This window comes from Rattus norvegicus, chromosome 18 (genome assembly GCF_021556685.1).
Source record: "Rattus norvegicus strain SHRSP/BbbUtx chromosome 18, alternate assembly SHRSP_T2T, whole genome shotgun sequence".
NCBI lineage: Eukaryota > Metazoa > Chordata > Mammalia > Rodentia > Muridae > Rattus > Rattus norvegicus.
The window spans coordinates 5,162,160-5,182,447 of record NC_141551.1 but is presented as its reverse complement, the minus strand read 5'-3'; the positions used below and the strand labels follow the sequence as shown (position 1 = coordinate 5,182,447).

Below are 20,288 nucleotides of genomic sequence, written 5' to 3'. Positions count from 1 at the left end.
CGATACATGGGATGCTTTAATAGCTTTGACTTATATTTGCCGAGGATTGAGCTGTGGTGTAATTAAAAGAGTTTTATCGTCTGGTTGCAGGACGGATTTATAAATTCACACCACAGATCCTCTGATTTAGACTGTTAACTCTGTATTCGTGAATAACCCAACTGATAGACCTCTTTGTACTACAGCACAAAACAAACAAACAAACAAACAAAACCAAACAACAACAAAAACAAAAACCACTGGGCACGTTTTCCTGCAATTCTATTGTGAAGGATGCAAGACAAACTTTGGATAGTATCTTTTTGGACTGTTCCAGCCACCGTGGACCTGGACCCCGCAATGAGGGGCAGTACGATATTATCTCCTGCCCACTGTTTTCAAGGACAGTGGTTCGATTCAAATGCAATTCTGATAAGTGGCAGGTTTTCGAGTCTTTAATGCCTTGACAAGGGCATCACTCTCAGGAGAGAGAGGTGAAACCATTCGGACGGGGATGCTGTCCCCGCTCCTTTGTGCTGACATGCTAAGATAATGGACAATTAAGAGACCCTTCAATGCAGGATAAAGGATAGGGTTATCACTGATGTAAAGGAGCCTGCGGGCCGCAGGGGTAGGAAGGAGAAGAGAAATGGAGACTTTTTAAAAAGGTATATAAAATACACAGGTCAGGTGCCTGCTAACGGCTCACACACCGCTCTTTTCTGTGTGACAATGGTTAGTCGTGGAGCGCTCAGCATTGTTTGCTGTACCCAAAGCAAAAGCACTGGCTCCCTGCATTGGACACAGCGTTGTGGAAAATCTACCCCATGCTGGCCTACCTAAAACAAAGTCCATAAGTTCATCAGCTAATGGGGTTTGCTTTTGTGTGCTCTGGATGGAGACCCCCTTTCGTGGTCCATGGTAGGTTGACACCTGACAGTTTGAGGTAGCCTTGTCAACCCTGGTTGCATTCCTGTGGCATCCCCAGCTCCCGGGAGTGTGACTTAATGGATTTGAGAAGGGATCCTGTGGTGTCAAAGCACCCAAGATTTAAGGCATCACTAAGGAGTTCAGAGCCGAAGTTTCTTGATAACTCCAGGGCCCTGCCAGGCCATCTGATTATTTAACACGTTGAGATCACCATATCTCTGTCACTCTGCGTGGCATCTAACAGCCATCTCTTGCTCATGTTCATCTTGAGGTTTAACGCTGGCTCACTGCTGAGGGAAGTCCCTTTATCTGGACCCATGATCCCCATCTTCTCCCTCCGCACTTCAGCGTCTGCTTTTACCCCCTTAGTAGAGGAGTAGAGCTGTCTCCTGTTTACATCATGGAATAAATGACCAGGAGGTGCCGTGGGGCATGGCCTGGTTGCTCAGGTAAAGACATCCATGCACTTTAGAATCTAGAGCTAGTACACAAATGTGACCGGCAGCCATTTTTGTCCCTAGTCACCCCTACTCCAATGCGGTCCATGCTCTGTGTACGTGGACTTTTGAGGGGAAATTGCTAACAGCCTTCGTTCCTAATCGAGGTGAGCCATTACTGAGTTCCTTCTGAACGGAGTGCCGAAGAGGGTTAACTGATTTGCTTCCGAGGACTTAAACTATCGTTTGTCTCCAACAGCCTGCAAGAGAGTAGAGTGCAGCGCTTCCTATAACTGTGGGCTCTCCTCAGCCTGAGGAGATCCTGTGATAAGATAAGGAGCTTGAAAAAAAATCACCAGCTTGAGGGAGTGGGACAGGAGGAGAGGGAATGCGCTCGCTGCTTTGACTGCTAAATATCCCCTGGTAACCAGAGATAAGACACCTTGAGCTGCACAGAAAACCTTAAGCAGGATGTAAATGAAACCAATAAAAAAAAAATCATTGGAGATCAAGTCCTGCTCTGTTCCCTCTCTGCCCCCAGCCCGACAGACTCGCTTTACTGTAGAGCTGCCACACTCCAGCAGACCAGGAAGTGCCCAGGGACTGATAGAAGCACAATCAAAGGGCAAAATAAATGTCTATAATTTCTGGAGATGTCCAAACTTGAGGGCATGGATCAGCAATCCTATTGGCTCTTCCTCACTGGAACTTGAACTCACTGCTGACTGTTAAGGGCTCCCTTCCCCTCCCTTGCTCTCTAGCCTAGGGAGTTATTTGCTTCATATTTTGTTTTCGGATCACCTTCTATTGCCGAAGTGGGTGAAAGGACTCCACCACCTTTAACGGCGTATTGGCGTCTCTCTCGCGGCCTGGGAATCATCAGCATCAAGGGTTTAGGAGACAATGATCACGTATCCCTTAGCAACACTTCCTCAGAGGATAAACAGCCTTTGCGGGCTGTACCCTAGTGCCTAGGGGTGTAGTCAGTCAGGCACACCATCTTTGTTCAGTTTGTAGAGTTCCATTTGGATGTCCACAGGACAATGTGGAGTCGCCTTGGGATGTACCTCTCACACTGTACCTCTGTTATAGGGCAAAACTCGTGACCTTGTGTGTACATACTTGCATGTGTGTCTGTAGGAAAGACATATGGGGGCCAGAAGCCCAATGCCACACCGAGCAGCGTGAGCGTTGACTCAGAACGACATGTACGCCTCAGGCAGTAACATCCAGCCTTCATGACTTGGAACTTTTACGTTTTCCAAATTGTTATCGTCTTCTTATCGAGATCTTCAGACTGCACCTCACAGCCCTTCTGCAGAGAGGAAGTGACATAATAGAGTGCATAACACGAGGAGAAGATCTAAGGATCAAATCCTGCCCCAAGTCGAGGGCAGCTGTGACAGTCTGGAGTGTGTAATGACTTCAGCGCCTTACCATCAAAACTGCTTCTTAGAGCTGAGGCTCAGTTTGGTGTGTGAATATCATGGTGAGAAATGCTTTCATGAGTGTGCGCTAGGGCAGACCAGCCACATGCAAATTACTCAGGGTAGAGAATGCATTTCCAGCAGGTCCTGAAGCATTGTGAGACGCCGTGATCCTACGCTAGCAGCCACCGCTATGGCTCGCTCTTTGTGGTTGGTGTTCGGTGTGCATTTTTAGTATGTCGAGCCATGGTAGTTGCAATACTACTCAAGAAGGGGTAATTTAAGGACAAGGTGGCAAGAGCTTTTTTTTTATCCCCTTGGCACGAATGTCAGGGAGCATGTCCCCAGTGTCTCCGGGGATTATGGAGAAGTGAAGCAGCCACCTGCTGCTTTCAGTGCTTCTTTTCTTTTGCTTTCATTTGTCAAGATTGCATGTAACGGTACTGTTACGGAGACCTGGGATTGTGTGTGTGCATGTGTGTGTCCACCCATGTGTGCATGTGTGCACATGTGTGTAGGGTTTTCTAGCCAGTCTCCAGAGGTAGAGACAAGCTAAGCAATGGTTAGACAGCTCAGTTGGTGAGTCCTTGTTGTGCACAGTTAAGAACCTGTGCTCAGACCACCAGCTCTTGTTAACAAGACACAAAGGATGATCTGGGCCTGCCGTTCTAGTGCTGGAAACACAGAGTGGTTCGCTAGAGTTGCCTGCCCAGAAAGTCTGGCTGAATCTTGTCTCAAAAAATAAGGTGAGAACTTCCAGTAATCCATTAGACATAGGCCTCTGACTTCCATATATACATACATGCACACATGTGCATGTGCTCCTTCATACACAAGACATACATGAGCATGTACACATATATATATATACTCCAGCATCCCTCCCAGACTGTCGATAGGGAGTGAGTTCATCTAATTGTTAATTGCTTACTGTTTTGTTATACTTGTACGAACACATGCCAATTAGCTCGAGTTCATTTTGCAATGTGAAAACACTATTTTTTTTTAAATATACAGTGTTCAACATCACATTAAGCTTATTTCCCCTAAAAAGGTGGTGGCTGAGCATTTCCATTGTTTGTTTGTTTGTTGTGGTTTGAGTAGGGGGTTTCCTTCCTGTTAGTTCAGGGGCCTGGCATGTAGCCACAGTCACTGACCTCTCTGGTCATCTGTAAGTGAAGCAGTCCTTTTGCTGCCCAGATTCCTCACTGTTCTCAGTTCCCTTGCACCACGCCCACGGGCGGTTCAGGGTGAGAGTTTTGTCTTTTTTTGCTCTGTGCAAGCTGCTGAGAGATTCACTCCTTTCTTTCCTTTGATGCCTCCAATGTGACTGAGAGGTAGGGACAGCCTGCACCAGCCATCACTTAGGCTCCCAGGAAAGAGCGGAGCCCAGGTTCAATGGAGTGATGGAGATTCAGAAAGTGGTCTTTGGTCCAGGCAGCCTGGAGTCAGCTGGGAAGCACTTGAGTGTTAAAGCTGAGCTTCTCTTCATGCTGTCTGTCTCTCCTTTATGAGGCATTGCCACCAGCTTCTCTATGGAAATGACCATTCAGACTTGATGACTTACGTGACTGGTAAGACGGTTCTTATCACATTCGTTCCTATCGAGGAGAACCTCTTACTTTCTCATATTGTAACCATATTTAACCCCTCATATTTCAGTGGCCCTTAGTTCATGCTGCTGTCACGTGCTGGGTGCCAGAGGGCCAGGTGTCCTCGTGTCCTCTTGGAATAAGCACAGCTGGGTCTTTATCTTCCTCCTTGACTGCAGCCGGATTTGTTACTGATTTGGTACTGTGGCCACAATGGCTGTGGTAGTCCTCTATATTTATTTGTTTTAAAGTGTTTTAGATGTAGATGAACTAAATACTACAACATGAAGAAACCATGGGAGTTCTGGGTTCTGACTATAATTATTGTTAGAATTTTTAGCAAAATACTTAATGTTAGCTATGTATGTGTGAGAACATGTATGTATATATAAATAAATTTTAAATGATATGTACATGTATATAATTATGTATGTAGAGATAATTATATATAAATTAGATATGTAAGCATATCAGTAAAAATAGAATTGCACCATTGTTGCCTAGAGTAGTATAAACATTGTATATGTTTGCAGAGATAGGAACTTATATTAAGTGGCAAATTACTGTAATTAACACTTTTGTAATGACAAACATCTAAAATCTTTGAAAATTGCTTTGCTAAAAAATATGTGTTTGACTTTGAACATTTAGTGAACTGTGGATAAACACACGGGTGTATCTAAACACAGAATATTGTGAATTTTATCTGGTGAACACATGCGTGCGCACACGGCTGCATGATTTCTACTGGTGAATACACAATTTATCCCAGCCACCCTAAGGTCCAAGTCTGTCCAGTGCTGAATCAAAAGTGGGATGAATCTGTGGAAAATCTGTCTTCATCACTGTAGGACTTCTCTGCAGAGCGCCATTCATATTTTTATTTTAGTATATGTGCTGCTGAAGCGAGCACCATTCATATTTTTATAACTGAGTAAATGACAATATTAGTCTCTAAAGCCATTAGGTATTATACGATCAGGGCGGAACTCTTTTGTATCCCAGTTGAAGTTATTGTCAGGGAATAGCTCTGCCCTTTGCAGGGCATTCAAGCCATTTGTATCCACAAATGCTTAAACCCATCTCACTGGCTCTAAGGGAACGAACTCATGACATCCTATCTGTACCGCTTGGCATCCAGTCTCCCTTCGCACTCTCAGTTTTGTTGGGAGGTTGCGGGAATTCTATCCTCCCAGGATTGTTTTGCATCATCCTTCTGCAGACCCTTACCCATACAGTTTCAAGGTCACAATCTCCTGGATCTCAAGTTCCATACACCACAGTAGCCTACGGCAGAAAACCAGGGTAGAAAACACAAGGTTCTTGGAGTTGAAGTTGCGTGACTGGGTGCAGGGATGAGTCCATGCCTTCACAAAATTCCAACTGACTGTCCCCGATCCTAAAACGTTCCCATCGCATACTCTGCATGGGAATGTCAGAAGCAAGAGCATGCAGGTCAGTGGGTTTCGCTGTGGCAATATGTGCCCCGCCCCCATCTCTTTAACAGCTTTTTCTACATTAACAAACCCTATTTATCACTTTACTGCACAATGAATCCACAGGGGGTGCTAATTGTTCATTAATTAAATTTTAGCCTTTCAACACTTTTGTATTCTCCAGTGGCCTAGTCTGCAGTGAAGTACACAGAGTGGCCTTTTTCAACTGCCAAAAATTCAAGTTGGGCTTTACTGCTGCTATGGATACCGCACAGGTAAATTTCAGGGCTGCAGACACAGTCTAGTACTCTTGTAAGTCTCTGTGACCCAAAGCTTCCAGCTTTAGACCCCAGCCTTTGAAGTGAGGACAAAACCTATGAGAGCATGGTATAGCAGTCAATGCTTGCCATTTGAATTTGAATTTGAATTTTTTTTTTGTTTGTTTGGACATCCTATTGTTTTACGACAGGTCCTCAAGAGGTTGTAGGCATGGCGGAATGAGCATGGACTCTCTAAGACCCATCATTCCCAAGGAAGTCATTTCAAACTCGGGTTTCTATCAAAGACTCGTCTTTAGTTTTGGTTTTCAGTGAAGAGGTTAAGTTAAAGATCATAAAGTTGAAAGGAAGGTAAGTGCTGGCCGTGCAAACGTGAGGACCCAAGGGCCTTCCGCAGCACTCCTGGATAATTGGGTATGCCAGCATGTACTTACAGTCGGGTACGGCTGACACAGGCGGATGGATCCCTGCGACTTCCTGGTGTCCTAAAGCTCATGTCCCTGTCTCCAAGACAAACACAAGCATCACCAACAACTAACGTAGGTGGCTCCTGAAGAATGTCACCCAACGTTGACCCTCTGGTTACCACATGCATTCATGTGTGTACAGGTGAACACACACTCCCTCCCACACAGATTCACTAACAGTATTGGGGGCCCTGTAAATCTCACAGAATATTTCTCAAGGGATATAACTGTTGCTTTCATGCTGCCTAGACCATAATTCGTATTAGTGCAAGAGATTTTGAGGCAAAATAGAATTCGTCTCAAGGATTTTCTTAAAAATCAAACTAGCTTGGCATGCGGTTGCTCCGTAGCGGGCTTTGGTCCCGGTAACCAATTAATCACAACTTTCCAGTGCGCACAGTTTCGAAGCACTGTGGTTTTCAAGCAATCTGTAAGTCACATTCAGAAGTTTCAATTGAGAATTTTTACTCGTTTTCTTTTAAATTTTTGTGTTATTTAGACATTTAAGCCACTTAAAATGATTGTCCTCCCAGCATGAGTAGAGCAACAAGTCAACTGTTCTGTCCCATCCCATTCTGTGCTTGTCACATAAGCACTTACGACTTAAGGCAACAATGGGCTTCCCTGGTATATTAATTTTGTTCATCTTAGCTCAGATGTCGTATTTGTTCCTTATAAGACTAACAGTGAGGTAGTCTAAAGACATTTCTGGTACTATACACAAGGAGATCTTCTTTTAAAAAATGTAACTGGGAGGTTCAGGGTTAACTACAAAGCTTGAGCACACACATGCACGGTGCTTAATATGTTTTAGTTAAATAAATGAACGAACTTACTGAACAACAAGTGTCTGCTTGAGAAATTATTTGTTCTAAGGGTCATGTCCAAACACAAGCATATGTAGTAATTAATGAATGTCTGTACGTCACAGTAGAAGAGGAGAGGCTAGGGTGACTCAGCTGCCAGAGGCCTGGCATAACAAGCAAGCACAAAGGCCTGAGACTGATTCTTAGAAACCGGGCCTGGTGGCATACATTGTACTCTAGGGGCCAGGAATAGACTGTCCTGCCAACCTACTCAAATCGGCCAGTCCAGAGCAGCGGGACACCCCATCTTAAAATGATGTCTGGGGAAGGCCACCCAAGTTTGACCTCTGGCCTCTACATACACAAGCACACAAGTACATATGGCCACATGATACACACACACACACACACACACACAGAGAGAGAGAGAGAGAGAGAGAGAGAGAGAGAGAGAGAGAGAGAGAAGAATAGAGATTAGGGAGGAATACTCCACGATGCCTGTCATCATCAAAGCAAAGATAAACATGTTACACTGCTTAAGGAATGCACTCCCTCCCAGTCCTGTGAACAGATGTGCTCCACACGGCTGCCGTTACTGAACGTCAAGAAGTTGGTGCTTAGCATTAGTGACATAGTTTTAAGGGAGCCAAGAGATTGGAAAAGCAAAGCAGTTCTCACCCCCTTCTCACCGCCCCAAACCGGCATAATTGGAAACTACTTTTCCTTCTGTCTGGCTTCAGAAGCACCCGCCTTGGTTTCCGTGAGATGGCGGACTTTTCCTGAGCTGGTTTTGTGTCAGCTTTTTCCTCATCTGAGAGGTGGAGTCAGAGTGTGAACTGCTTAAGAATGCACTGTTCGCTGTTTAATTTGGCCGGGGAAGATGGATTCATCAGGCACCGTCTGTTCAGATGAACTTTAAGCAACAGCAAGGAAAGCATTTGTGGTCCTCGCCCCACACTCTATGCAAATCCTCTTCCAAACACTGAAGATGTGAAAGCTGGGGATCACCCATGAAGAGCAAAAAACACGTGACATCTTATCTCCTGCACTGGGTTATCTGGAGTGCGAAGGGGTTGGGAGGAAAAGCGAGTCACTTTTTTTTTTTTTTAATTAGGCTGTAATAAAACTAAAAAGAAAAAAAAATTATCCCTGGATTCTCTTCTCTGGAATTTGTCTTAAGACTGGGTCAAAATGTTCACCAGAGTCCCCACTCCCCCGACACTCCTGTCATTAGTGCAGACCACCCTCCCCCATAACCTGACTGTTAATGCAGTTAAGTGGTCCTTCCAGAACCATTCGGAATATTACAGAATTTTAAAGCATCTGTGAATAATAAATATTTCTAGGGTTCACATTTCAGACTATTCATTTTCAGCCAGTTAAATACATTCTATGGTATAGGAGTATATGAATTTAATGTGGAGCTGTCGATTTCAAACGAGACAAAGCGCGCACACACACACACACACACACACACACACACACACACACACACATACACACACACACACAAAATATTATTAAAGCTGCAGTTTTTCCACAGCCACAGACATTCCAATTGAGAATGAAAGGAAGCAGTTGTTCAAGAATGCAAAATAATTTATTTAACATGACCTCATTCCTTAGGAATTTAAATCATTGCTGTAAAAATGCTTTGCGTGATTTGTCTTGGTGGCTTTAATAATGATGTAAAAGTTGTGACCTTGATGGCACTGGAAGAAACACAAGCACCCTTGTCACCTGTCTGCCAAGCACACAATTCAAATCACTGTTCTCTGTCACTCCTGCCTAGCCATTGGCATTTGTGTGCGCTGGGTGTGTTTCCCTCAGGATTCCCAGCTAGCTCTGGTAGCTAGTGAATGGCGGTGGGAGGGAAGGCCTGTGAACTCAATTCAGTAAGGAAGTTCAAGCCCACTGTAGTAGACTGCAGGCAAGCATACAGAATCAAATGAAGAACCATGACAAACCTGGAAATCCACTTTGGTCTTACGTTTTCAACAATTACTCAACACTTGCAAAAATAATCTACTAAATTAACTTATTATGGTGTGAAATAATGCCACGGCTGTATTGCTCATGTTTTAAAGGGAAGGAAGGTAATTTCAAAATTATATACTTAGCTTCAGAATTACATAGTAACGTACTTGTTCCAAGGTTACCTATCTTTAAAGACCCAAGATTATATCCTGTGTATGATAATTTAATGCTTGGAATATAGCATGAATTTATGGTCCATTAATTTTTGGATATTGCCAGCTATTCTGTTTTGTTTTCTTGCTGGCTGTACACACTACTGTGAATGCTTCAGGCACTATGGATTTCCACTGGGCCACTCTGTAGAATTCATATTCCAGGGGTTCTATTAGAGAAAAGAAAATAGAAAAATGTGTTTATAGTAAATCTGCGGACATTTGCAAGGGAACAGGAGCAAATGCCACCCTTCTCGATGTCTCAGTTTATTTGAGTGGCTTTTCTTTCAGCAGTGATAAGATGCCCCAGAAACTGTCACTAATCTTTGTAACACCCTGGAGGGTAAGTAGTGAGAATTATTATCTTCATATTGCAGATGAAATACTTAGGTAGGGGCAGATTAAATGACTTGGCCAGGTCACTCTCCAAGTCGGCTGTGGAGCTCAAAATAAAACTCCAGACTCCTGATTCTCTCTTCCTCTGACATACGGCACCTGGCACATAGATACTGGCCTGTCAGTCTCCTTCACTTCCGGACACTCCATAAGGAACCAGTGGTCTAAAGCCCATCTGTGCTCAGGAACCCTGGCTGTGTGACATTTGCACTTGTGTGGTACTGAGCCTCGGATGAGATATTCTGAGGGTGCTCTGGTGATTCTGGAGGAACTCATCTATTGGAGAGAGGAAAGCCCTCACTAACCTGGCCTTGGGAAGAGCTAGATGTCTCACAAGTTAGTTGCTTGCCCTAATTTCTAGTGGGGTATGTGGGTATGTGTGTGTGTGGGCTTGTGAGGGGGAGGTAGGGTGGGTATGTAGTATGGGTGTGCATGAAATCGGAAGCCCAAGGTTGACCTTGACTCTTCCTCAGTTGCTGTCCACCTCCTTTTCTGGAAAACAAAACAAAACAATGACAACAAACAAGCTTTCACAGAACCTGGAGTACATGAACTTGCTGCAACTGGCTGGTCATCAAGCTTGGGGATCCGTCTGTTTCAACCTCCTCATCACTGGGATTACATGTGTACACAAACACAGAACCACATCTACCTTATCTATCTGTCCATCTCTGTCTCTGTCTCTGTCTCTCTGTCTCTCTCTCTCTACACACACACACACACACACACACACACACACACACACATACATAAAATCTCCATCTCTCCTTCTTCTCCATCTAACATCTGTCTATCATCTACCTACCTATCTGCAATGTGGTACTGGGCTTGAGTTCAGATCCTTAGACTTGGGCTGTAGACACTCTACTCACTGAGACATCTATCTAGCTCTCTAATTTCTTTATCATTGAGAGTGATTCGATCCATCTTATAATTCTTCTTAATAATTCTTCTTAGTAATTTCACATTGTCCATCATATTAGAGTTAATCCTGACAGACTTGACTCCGGGCCTCAGAAGCCAGGGGTCTCATATCAAGACCTGATTGGGTGACACCCACACTCCCCTGAGCACATTGTCACCCTCTCTTTCGGCACAGGATTTTTACCTTTGACTTTACTTATTTACCTTGGACAGCTAACATTGTCTGGGACCTTCCGTGCTTCTCTTCTACAAAGGCGGGGTATAAACTTAGCCTATCTCGCTCCTTTGGATGACAGGGTGGCCCTGCCGAGCATTCCTGTGTCTCCATATGCAATTGCTGGAATGAAAGCCCTTCCGTCTTTGCTTGCTGCTTTCAGGGTGGTGTGTGAGGCCCACATCACAGCCGTATTTTGTGCTCTGGAGCCTGTTAGCTGAGGTAGAAGTTGGAGTTGACTTCATTGTTCTGTTGGTGTGGTAAGCACTTTTGCCCATAATATGACAGAACAGGTGTTGTTCTGCTGCTGACTGAGTTCCCAGCTGTCCTTCTCCACTCAGACCAGGCAGAATCGGGTGTTCTCTCCTCTCAGGCAGGCTGGAGACTCGTTGAGCCCGAGATGGAGGTCTTCCTTGCAGGATATGGCCATATCGATGCCAGAAGATGGTGGGGAAAGCCTGGCTGGCTAACAAAGGCAGGCCTTCAGCGGCTGGGTGTAGCTCCAGTTCTACATCCCCTTTGGCAGCTGCTCAGAGGCCCCTGCAGTGTGGCCAGCCAGCAAAGTTAGGAAATAAGGACCTCTTTTATTTACTCAGGCTGCTGAATCATGGGCATTCCGTCTGCCTGGAGAAAAGTCAGGCGGCTCCACTTTCCACGGAAAGTCTCGGGAGTGCTGGAGACTTTCCTCTCCAAGTGTTCACACACTTGTTTTAATGTGCTTTATGGAAATGGTGAAGCTCGGCAAGTGCAGTCACTGTAGAAAAACATCTGCACAAACTATGCTCACGCATCTGCATCTTTAAATAGCCTTTCAGGCCACAGAGTGTGCTCCCAGCAAACTCTTTCCCCAACTGTAAGATCTCGCCTTCGCTTTCTGTGAGTCAAGGGGTATGACGAAGAGAGTGGTTCCAGACTCTCAAGTTTAACGTGGACATGCAGAAGGACCGCACATCATAATGCACCATGTGAGTGTCAGAATACAGACAGATAGTCAGCGACCAAGGGAGAAAGTTCCAGTTGATTCTGGATCTGGAGTTGAAAGAATCCACCATAGTTTTCCCATGAGTTAGAAAATGCAATCACGGGGGCTGGAGAGATGGCTCAGTGGTTAAGAGCACTGACTGCTCTTCCAGAGGTCCTGAGTTCAATTCCCAGCAACCACATGGTGGCTCGCAACCATCTGAAATAAAGTCTGATACCCTCTTCTGGTGTGTCTGAAGACAGCTACAGTGTATCCATATACATTAAATAAATAAGTATTTAAAAGAAAAAGAAAAAATGCAATCACACTTCTATAGGTTTTACTGGCAGTTGAAACATTCCTTTGCATTGCTTAAATTAAGGGGGATAGGCAGTTCTGGAAGAATCAGTCGACCTCAGAGGTGGAAAGGGAGAGTCCACCAAGGGAGGCTTGAGTGGACAGGAAGCCATCAGCAGGTGGCCTCAGCCCTAGTTGGTTAATTTCTAGTTTCTTCCTGTGCTTGCACTGGCCAGTGGACCTTTTACCATCTTGATTTCAATGCAGAAATCAACTTTTTGGAGAAGAGGCCTTCATTCTCGTATTCATTCATTCATTCATTCATCCATCCATCTATTAATTCATTTATTCATATTCTCTCTGTTCCTTCCTTCCTGCCCTCCTCCCTCCTTCCCTACTGAAGAACACTCTTGTTTCTAGGTTTCCCCCTGCTCATTCCACTGTCCCCCCCACCCTGAGATGTGTGAGTTTTATAGGTGATTGTTACGTTCTTAGGCTGATGAAGGGATGAAGCAGGGTTAGAACAAGGCAGGAAGACTTTCCAGGGCTACTCTGAATTCCAGGAAACAAAAACTTGATCCTAAGTTTATGTCCCTCAACATGTCAATGAAATTTCAAGCTTGGGAGAACACTTACATAAGAGATAACAGTGCAGCATGGACCCGGACAAGAACCTGATTTAAACACGGTGCCAAGGATTAGACCGTCTTTCTTTCTTTCTTTCTTCCTTGTAATAATGGCTCATTGCTTCACAATTCCTTATACCTACCTGGTGTCAGGAATTGTACACTGAATTTTTACACGGCCCATTGCTCCACAATTCTTCCTACGTCTGCAATGATGATGCGTCTCGCCCGGGCAGAGTGAGGACTTAGTGATGAACGGTCGCGCCTGGATCTCAGGCTCGAGGTTCATCTCTTACCGTGTCTGGAGGCACGGTGAACGCTCACTCAGTGCTTTCTCTGAATGTGCAAATGGGACGATGTGCTTGACGATGTTTTCAAATAAAACAGCAGGCTTCAGAAGTAAAAGACAAGTGTGAAATATGGCAGGATTTGCGACCGCGAACGCTGAGTACATTTATTAAGGATTTGAATTTCGAGGATGCCAAGTGTAAGTATCTTTGAAAGGGGAAACTCAGCCACTGCTGGGTTGTTTTTGCTGTTGTTGTCTTGACTTTTTTGAGTGTTCGCTTTTGGTTTAGTTTGTGTGCCGTGCTTCCACACACACTATGTCATGGGTTGAGCTTGTCTGCATGTGTTTCATGTGTCCATGTAACTCTTACCTGTCCCAAGCCTATGCGAGGCCGCACGCCTGAGGGGCTGTAGAGTCTTGTAAGCGAGGAGACAGAATCGGGAGGTTTTCAACTGGCTTTGTTGCAGTGGGCAGGGATCCAGGAATGGTGTTTGGTTGTTTTCTCAGGGTGAGAGGGCTGCCATCTGGCCTCGATAGTGAGATGGCCTTGTCATCGGTTTCTCCATGCAGGAAAGGAGCGATCCTCATCTGTTTCCTGTGGATAAGGAAGAGGCTGACAATCTAGTAAAATCTTGTTACTTTAAAGAAAGCAGACATGGAATTCACTTCATAAAGCTGTTTCTGTTTTTGTGTCATATGTGTGAGCTTCAGTGCTGAGGCACTGAACTTTCTGATCAAAAACTTTTAGAAGGTTGCAGTCAAATCTATATTTGTAACCAAACACTGCCATTCCCTTTCCCAGCTCTCCTGTATTGTCTTTAATTTTCTCTACCTTTGAAAGATATTGTCTTTTGGATTCTGAACACTTCTGAAACTTCTTGTGGCTTTGAGAGAGAAATTATAAAAAGTGATAGAGGTTTTACAACCTGTTTTGCGACAGTCGTATTTTTTACTTGGTTGTTAGGGAAGCAGCAGGGAAAAAGGGGGGGGGGGCATACACCATGCAAGAAAAAAAAAAACAATAACAAAACAAAACCCCGACCGTAAATGTAAGGCAGAGTTCCTTCACGCATCACGTGCTAAGCCGTATCTGGTTGGCAGCCGTGTTTGTCTGCTCTTTGTTGCACATAAATCTCTCCGCATTTACCATAATCATTTATCACCTTTCCTGTTTCCAGTTTTTCACAAGTCGCTTTGTCTCTGCTCACCTCAAAGCGCGGGTCCTGTTTAGCTAAGGAAGTCCAGGCCACTGATGCTTTTCACAGAAGGAAGAGATGGTGGGCCACCTCTTGAACTTTTCCAACGAAACTCAAGATTACGATCTGGTCCTCCTGAAGCTCGCAATTTTTTTTTCCTTGATCCTGGCTGATCCTAGCTGTATGTAATATCTCGCAGTGCCTTCTAACATTTAATAATCCATTTTTTGGCCTACGGTTTCTGAATCTTTCAGTTATTGAGGAAAACCTGGTTGTCTTTCATTACACAAGACATAATTATTATTGTGTTTTCTGTCTCCTTTCATGTGCTTACTTTTTAATATTTTTTTGCTGAAAGCAATAAGGTCTGTATCAATAAGAACCCCATAAAAGACTTTTGGTCTGCAGAATTGCCTTTTTATAGAAAAACAAGCAAAATGCAGAGGGAGTTTTTTTTATTAAATATTAGACATCTGGGTTGACTGCATTAATTTTAAATCACTCCTGTAATATTTCCTCTTTTCATTTGCTTCTTCACATGCTCACAGAATATGCAAATCATTGTAGAATGAATACAAAAGAAATATTAAATATATTAAAATCTGTATTTTAATAAAATTGTCAATGTGTAATATATGCCTCACTTCTAAGGAAAAATGATAAAAAAGTAATAAAGGGGTAATTTAGACATAGAACTATTTAATATCTTTTTGTATTTTACAAACCAGCCAAAAGTAAATGAAGAATAAAAGCTTAGGGCACAGGTTTGAAATGCTCGCTCCTCTCCCTCCCTGCAGAGGCTCAAGATGGCTCAAGTGCGTGTCCATGTTGGAACGGTCTACGTAGCTCGCTCTTGAATTCTCAGCATGTGTAATGATATGTCCTGTCGTCCCTCATTGCAGATGGAGTTGATGTTGAGGACGACCCCACCTGCTCTTGGCCAGCTTCCTCACCTTCCAGTAAGGACCAGACTTCCCCTAGCCATGGTGAAGGCTGTGATTTCGGAGAGGAAGAAGGTGGCCCTGGACTGCCTTACCCGTGCCAGTTCTGTGACAAGTCCTTTAGCCGCCTCAGCTACCTAAAGCACCATGAGCAGAGCCACAGTGACAAGCTGCCCTTCAAGTGTACCTACTGCAGCCGGCTGTTCAAACACAAGCGGAGCCGTGACAGGCACATCAAGCTCCACACGGGGGACAAGAAGTACCACTGTAGCGAGTGCGACGCAGCGTTCTCCCGGAGCGACCACCTCAAGATCCACTTAAAGACTCATACCTCCAACAAGCCATACAAATGCGCCGTCTGCCGCAGAGGCTTCCTGTCTTCTAGCTCCTTGCACGGACATATGCAGGTTCATGAGCGGAGCAAGGACGGCTCCCAGTCTGGCTCCAGGATGGAGGACTGGAAGATGAAGGACACTCAGAAGTGCAGCCAGTGTGAGGAAGGCTTTGACTTCCCAGAAGACCTCCAGAAGCACATCGCAGAGTGCCACCCCGAGTGCTCCCCAAATGAGGACAGGGCAGCCCTCCAGTGTGTGTACTGCCACGAGCTGTTTGTGGAGGAGACCTCCCTCATGAACCACATAGAGCAGGTGCACGGGGGTGAGAAAAAGAACTCATGTAGCATATGCTCAGAGAGCTTCCTCACTGTCGAGGAGCTGTATAGCCACATGGACAGCCACCAGCAACCAGAGTCCTGCAATCACAGCAACAGCCCTTCCCTGGTCACCGTGGGATACACCTCTGTGTCCAGCACCACTCCAGATTCCAACCTCTCAGTGGACAGCTCAACCATGGTGGAGGCCGCACCACCAATTCCAAAGAGCCGCGGGAGGAAGCGAGCTGCCCAGCAGACCTCCGATATGACTGGCCCCTCCAGTAAACAGGCAAAAGTCACCTACAGCTGCATTTACTGCAACAAGCAGTTATTCTCGAGTCTCGCGGTCCTGCAGATTCACTTGAAAACTATGCATTTAGATAAGCCGGAGCAGGCTCATATCTGTCAGTATTGCTTGGAGGTCTTGCCCTCACTCTATAACCTAAATGAACATCTTAAACAAGTGCACGAAGCTCAGGACCCGGGCCTGATTGTTTCGGCCATGCCTGCCATCGTTTACCAGTGCAACTTCTGTTCCGAAGTTGTCAATGACCTCAACACCCTTCAGGAGCACATCCGATGTTCTCACGGGTTTGCCAATCCCGCAGCCAAGGACAGCAATGCTTTCTTTTGTCCCCATTGTTACATGGGGTTTCTCACAGACTCTTCCCTTGAAGAGCATATAAGGCAGGTCCACTGTGACCTCAGCGGCTCCCGGTTTGGGTCTCCTGTGCTTGGGACTCCGAAAGAACCGGTAGTTGAAGTCTACTCCTGTTCCTATTGTACAAACTCGCCAATATTCAACAGTGTTCTTAAACTGAATAAGCATATTAAAGAGAATCATAAAAACATTCCCTTGGCCCTGAATTATATTCACAATGGGAAGAAATCCCGGGCCCTGAGCCCCTTGTCTCCTGTGGCTATAGAACAGACATCGCTTAAGATGATGCAGACAGTGGGAGGTGGCCCTGCCCGTGCTGCTGGAGAATATATCTGTAACCAGTGTGGTGCTAAGTACACGTCCCTAGACAGCTTTCAGACTCACCTCAAAACCCATCTGGACACCGTGCTGCCGAAACTGACCTGCCCTCAGTGTAACAAAGAGTTCCCCAATCAGGAGTCCCTGCTGAAGCACGTGACCATCCACTTCATGATCACCTCAACCTACTACATCTGCGAGAGCTGCGACAAGCAGTTCACCTCCGTGGACGACCTCCAGAAGCACCTGCTGGACATGCACACCTTCGTGTTCTTCCGCTGCACGCTGTGCCAGGAGGTGTTCGACTCGAAGGTGTCCATCCAGCTGCACCTGGCCGTGAAGCACAGTAACGAGAAGAAAGTGTACCGCTGCACGTCCTGCAACTGGGACTTCCGCAACGAGACCGACCTGCAGCTGCACGTGAAGCACAACCACCTGGAGAACCAGGGCAAGGTGCACAAGTGCATCTTCTGTGGTGAGTCTTTCGGCACCGAGGTGGAGCTGCAGTGCCACATCACCACGCACAGCAAGAAGTACAACTGCAGGTTCTGCAGCAAGGCCTTCCACGCAGTCCTCCTGCTGGAGAAGCACCTGCGGGAGAAGCACTGCGTGTTTGAAACCAAGACCCCCAACTGCGGCACCAACGGAGCCTCGGAGCAGGTGCAGAAGGAGGAGGCCGAGCTGCAGACCTTGCTCACCAACAGCCAGGAGTCCCATAACAGCCACGACGGGAGCGAGGAGGACGTGGACAGCTCCGAACCCATGTATGGCTGCGACATCTGCGGGGCGGCCTACACCATGGAGACTCTGCTGCAGAACCACCAGCTCCGGGATCACAACATCCGACCGGGAGAGAGTGCCATCGTGAAGAAGAAGGCGGAGCTCATTAAAGGGAATTACAAGTGCAACGTGTGCTCGAGAACCTTCTTCTCTGAGAACGGGCTCCGTGAGCACATGCAGACTCACTTAGGCCCTGTCAAACACTACATGTGCCCCATCTGTGGAGAGCGCTTCCCTTCCCTTTTGACTCTGACCGAACACAAAGTCACGCACAGCAAGAGCTTGGATACTGGAAACTGTCGCATTTGCAAGATGCCCCTGCAGAGCGAAGAGGAGTTCTTAGAGCATTGTCAGATGCACCCTGACCTGAGGAATTCCCTCACCGGGTTTCGCTGCGTGGTGTGCATGCAGACTGTGACCTCCACCTTGGAACTCAAAATCCACGGGACCTTCCACATGCAGAAGACGGGGAACGGGTCCTCCGTGCAGACCACCGGGCGTGGCCAGCACGTTCAGAAACTGTATAAGTGCGCATCTTGCCTCAAAGAGTTCCGTTCCAAGCAAGATCTGGTGAAACTTGATATCAACGGCCTGCCATATGGTCTCTGTGCCGGCTGTGTGAATCTCAGTAAGAGCAGTAGCCCGGGCCTCGGTCTCCCTCCTGTTGCGAGCAGACCAGGCTTGGGCCAGAATGAGAGTCTGAGCGCCATGGAAGGAAAAGGCAAGGCAGGGGGTCTGAAGACGACTCGCTGTTCAAGCTGCAATGTCAAGTTTGAGTCTGAAAGCGAACTGCAGAACCACATCCAGACGGTGCACCGGGAGCTCGTGCCAGACGCCAACAGCACACAGTTGAAAACGCCCCAAGTGTCACCCATGCCCAGAATCAGTCCCTCCCAGTCAGATGAGGTAACTCGCCTTTCTCAAGCTTCCTATTTCCCCTCCTTCTAAAGCGACCCCCACTTTAAAGTTAAGGTTTCCACGCTCTTGGCTACTTTTGCCAAGAGATGCATAGTTTGAGATGCAATGTTTTTCTCCCTATAGCCATTAACTAGCAATTACTTGGTTCCTGATAAGTAGCATTTTGGCTTGAGTGGTGCAAAATAGGACTAATTCCAGTCTCCCTAGGACATTGTCTTCTGTATGACTGAAGAGACTGGCTCTCACACCGTTCCTACTGAGATCTGGAACCTCACCATAGCTTCACCACACTTTGAAATCCTCTGCTATGACTTCTGTGTATGGCACGCGAATACAGTAGTGTGAGCCAACGTGTTGGCTTGGAGTCAATTAAAAAATACATATACATATACATATGTATATATATATATATGTGGGTAACAAATTAGGGGTGTCTTTAATACATTGTTGACAACACTTTTTCTTTGTCTTCTGGGTACTGAGGAAAATGCTTTGCACAACAGAAGTTTTTCAAAGTGCCATCTGCTAAAAGACACCGTCTCAGAGCCTCTGCTCTCTGGGTTCCAAAGTTAACGTGTATTCCCCACTCACTCCCAGAGTCCTGCATCTCCATGTTTCCGTTGGCGCACTGTGCAGCAGAAACACGTTCATTAACAATGCAATCGTAGCTTTATAAACTGTCATTCCTCGAAGCTGAACATGGGGGGGCTCTGTGGAATATTATTCCTTTTGGCTTTATCACCTCCACTTCCCTACCTGCCCCTATCTGGAGATCCATCCAAATGAAAACCCCTTGTCCCTTCCAGGTGGGGTTCCTGTATGTTTCTTATCTTGCCTTTGCACTCAAACTCTCTCGGAGGCCTCCCGGCATCTCCCCACAGATAGCCATCAGGCAGCCAGTAGGGGAGAACGGAACAGGCAGCAAAGCCCTTCCTCACCCAAGGTGGCATCTGTGTGACAGGCAGACTCCCAAACTTTGAAGCTGTTCTTGCTTCTTCCCTACCCGGGTAAATCCGCTCTTCCCTCCCATTTAAATAAACGAAATCCTTTCAGACTGACGGGCGACAGCTGGAGGACTACAGTTTGGATAGTGGTTCCTGGCTCAGGTGTCGCATCCCATCCAGCAGTCCCTGAATCCTATAAAATTTGTTTCCCCCCCAAACTTCAGTTCAGAAATGTTTAAACCTGTATGAACATTACATTGAAGAGATAGCATAGGGAATGTCTGTGTGCTTGTGTGAACATTAAAGAGATAGCATCGTGAAAGTGTTTGTGTACTTGTGCACTGAACCAGACCAGGGCCCTCTTGCCCCCTCTCTCCATTCTGTCACCTTTCTTCCTCCCTTTTTCTCCTCTTCCCCGCCCAGTGCTTTAAAAATCAGCCTGAATGTATACTGCATATATGTTTTGATATCTCCTTAGACAACAATATTTCTTAAACTGCCGTGTTAAGAAAAGCCAACTGCATTTCTTAACCCATTCTTCTTAATGTGGCACTTTGAAAAAACCGTTGTGCAAAGGATTTTCCCCACTACCCAGAAGACAATATGCAATTGTAGATATGGGTGATGATA

General features: G+C 45.9%; 1 protein-coding gene across 5 annotated transcripts in view; it reads left to right on the top strand.

The window, feature by feature from the left end:
- Zfp521 (zinc finger protein 521) overlaps window positions 1-20,288 on the top strand; it is a 295,122-nt gene that overhangs the window by 108,295 nt on the left and 166,539 nt on the right. For all 5 annotated transcript variants that reach the window (XR_015642373.1, XM_087593012.1, XM_087593011.1 and 2 more), the window contains 1 exon segment: window positions 15,347-18,702. Coding sequence is in view for 4 of the 5 variants with exons in the window: in NM_001393860.1 (NP_001380789.1) it covers window positions 15,347-18,702 (3,356 nt within the window). In the remaining variant the exon portion in view is untranslated.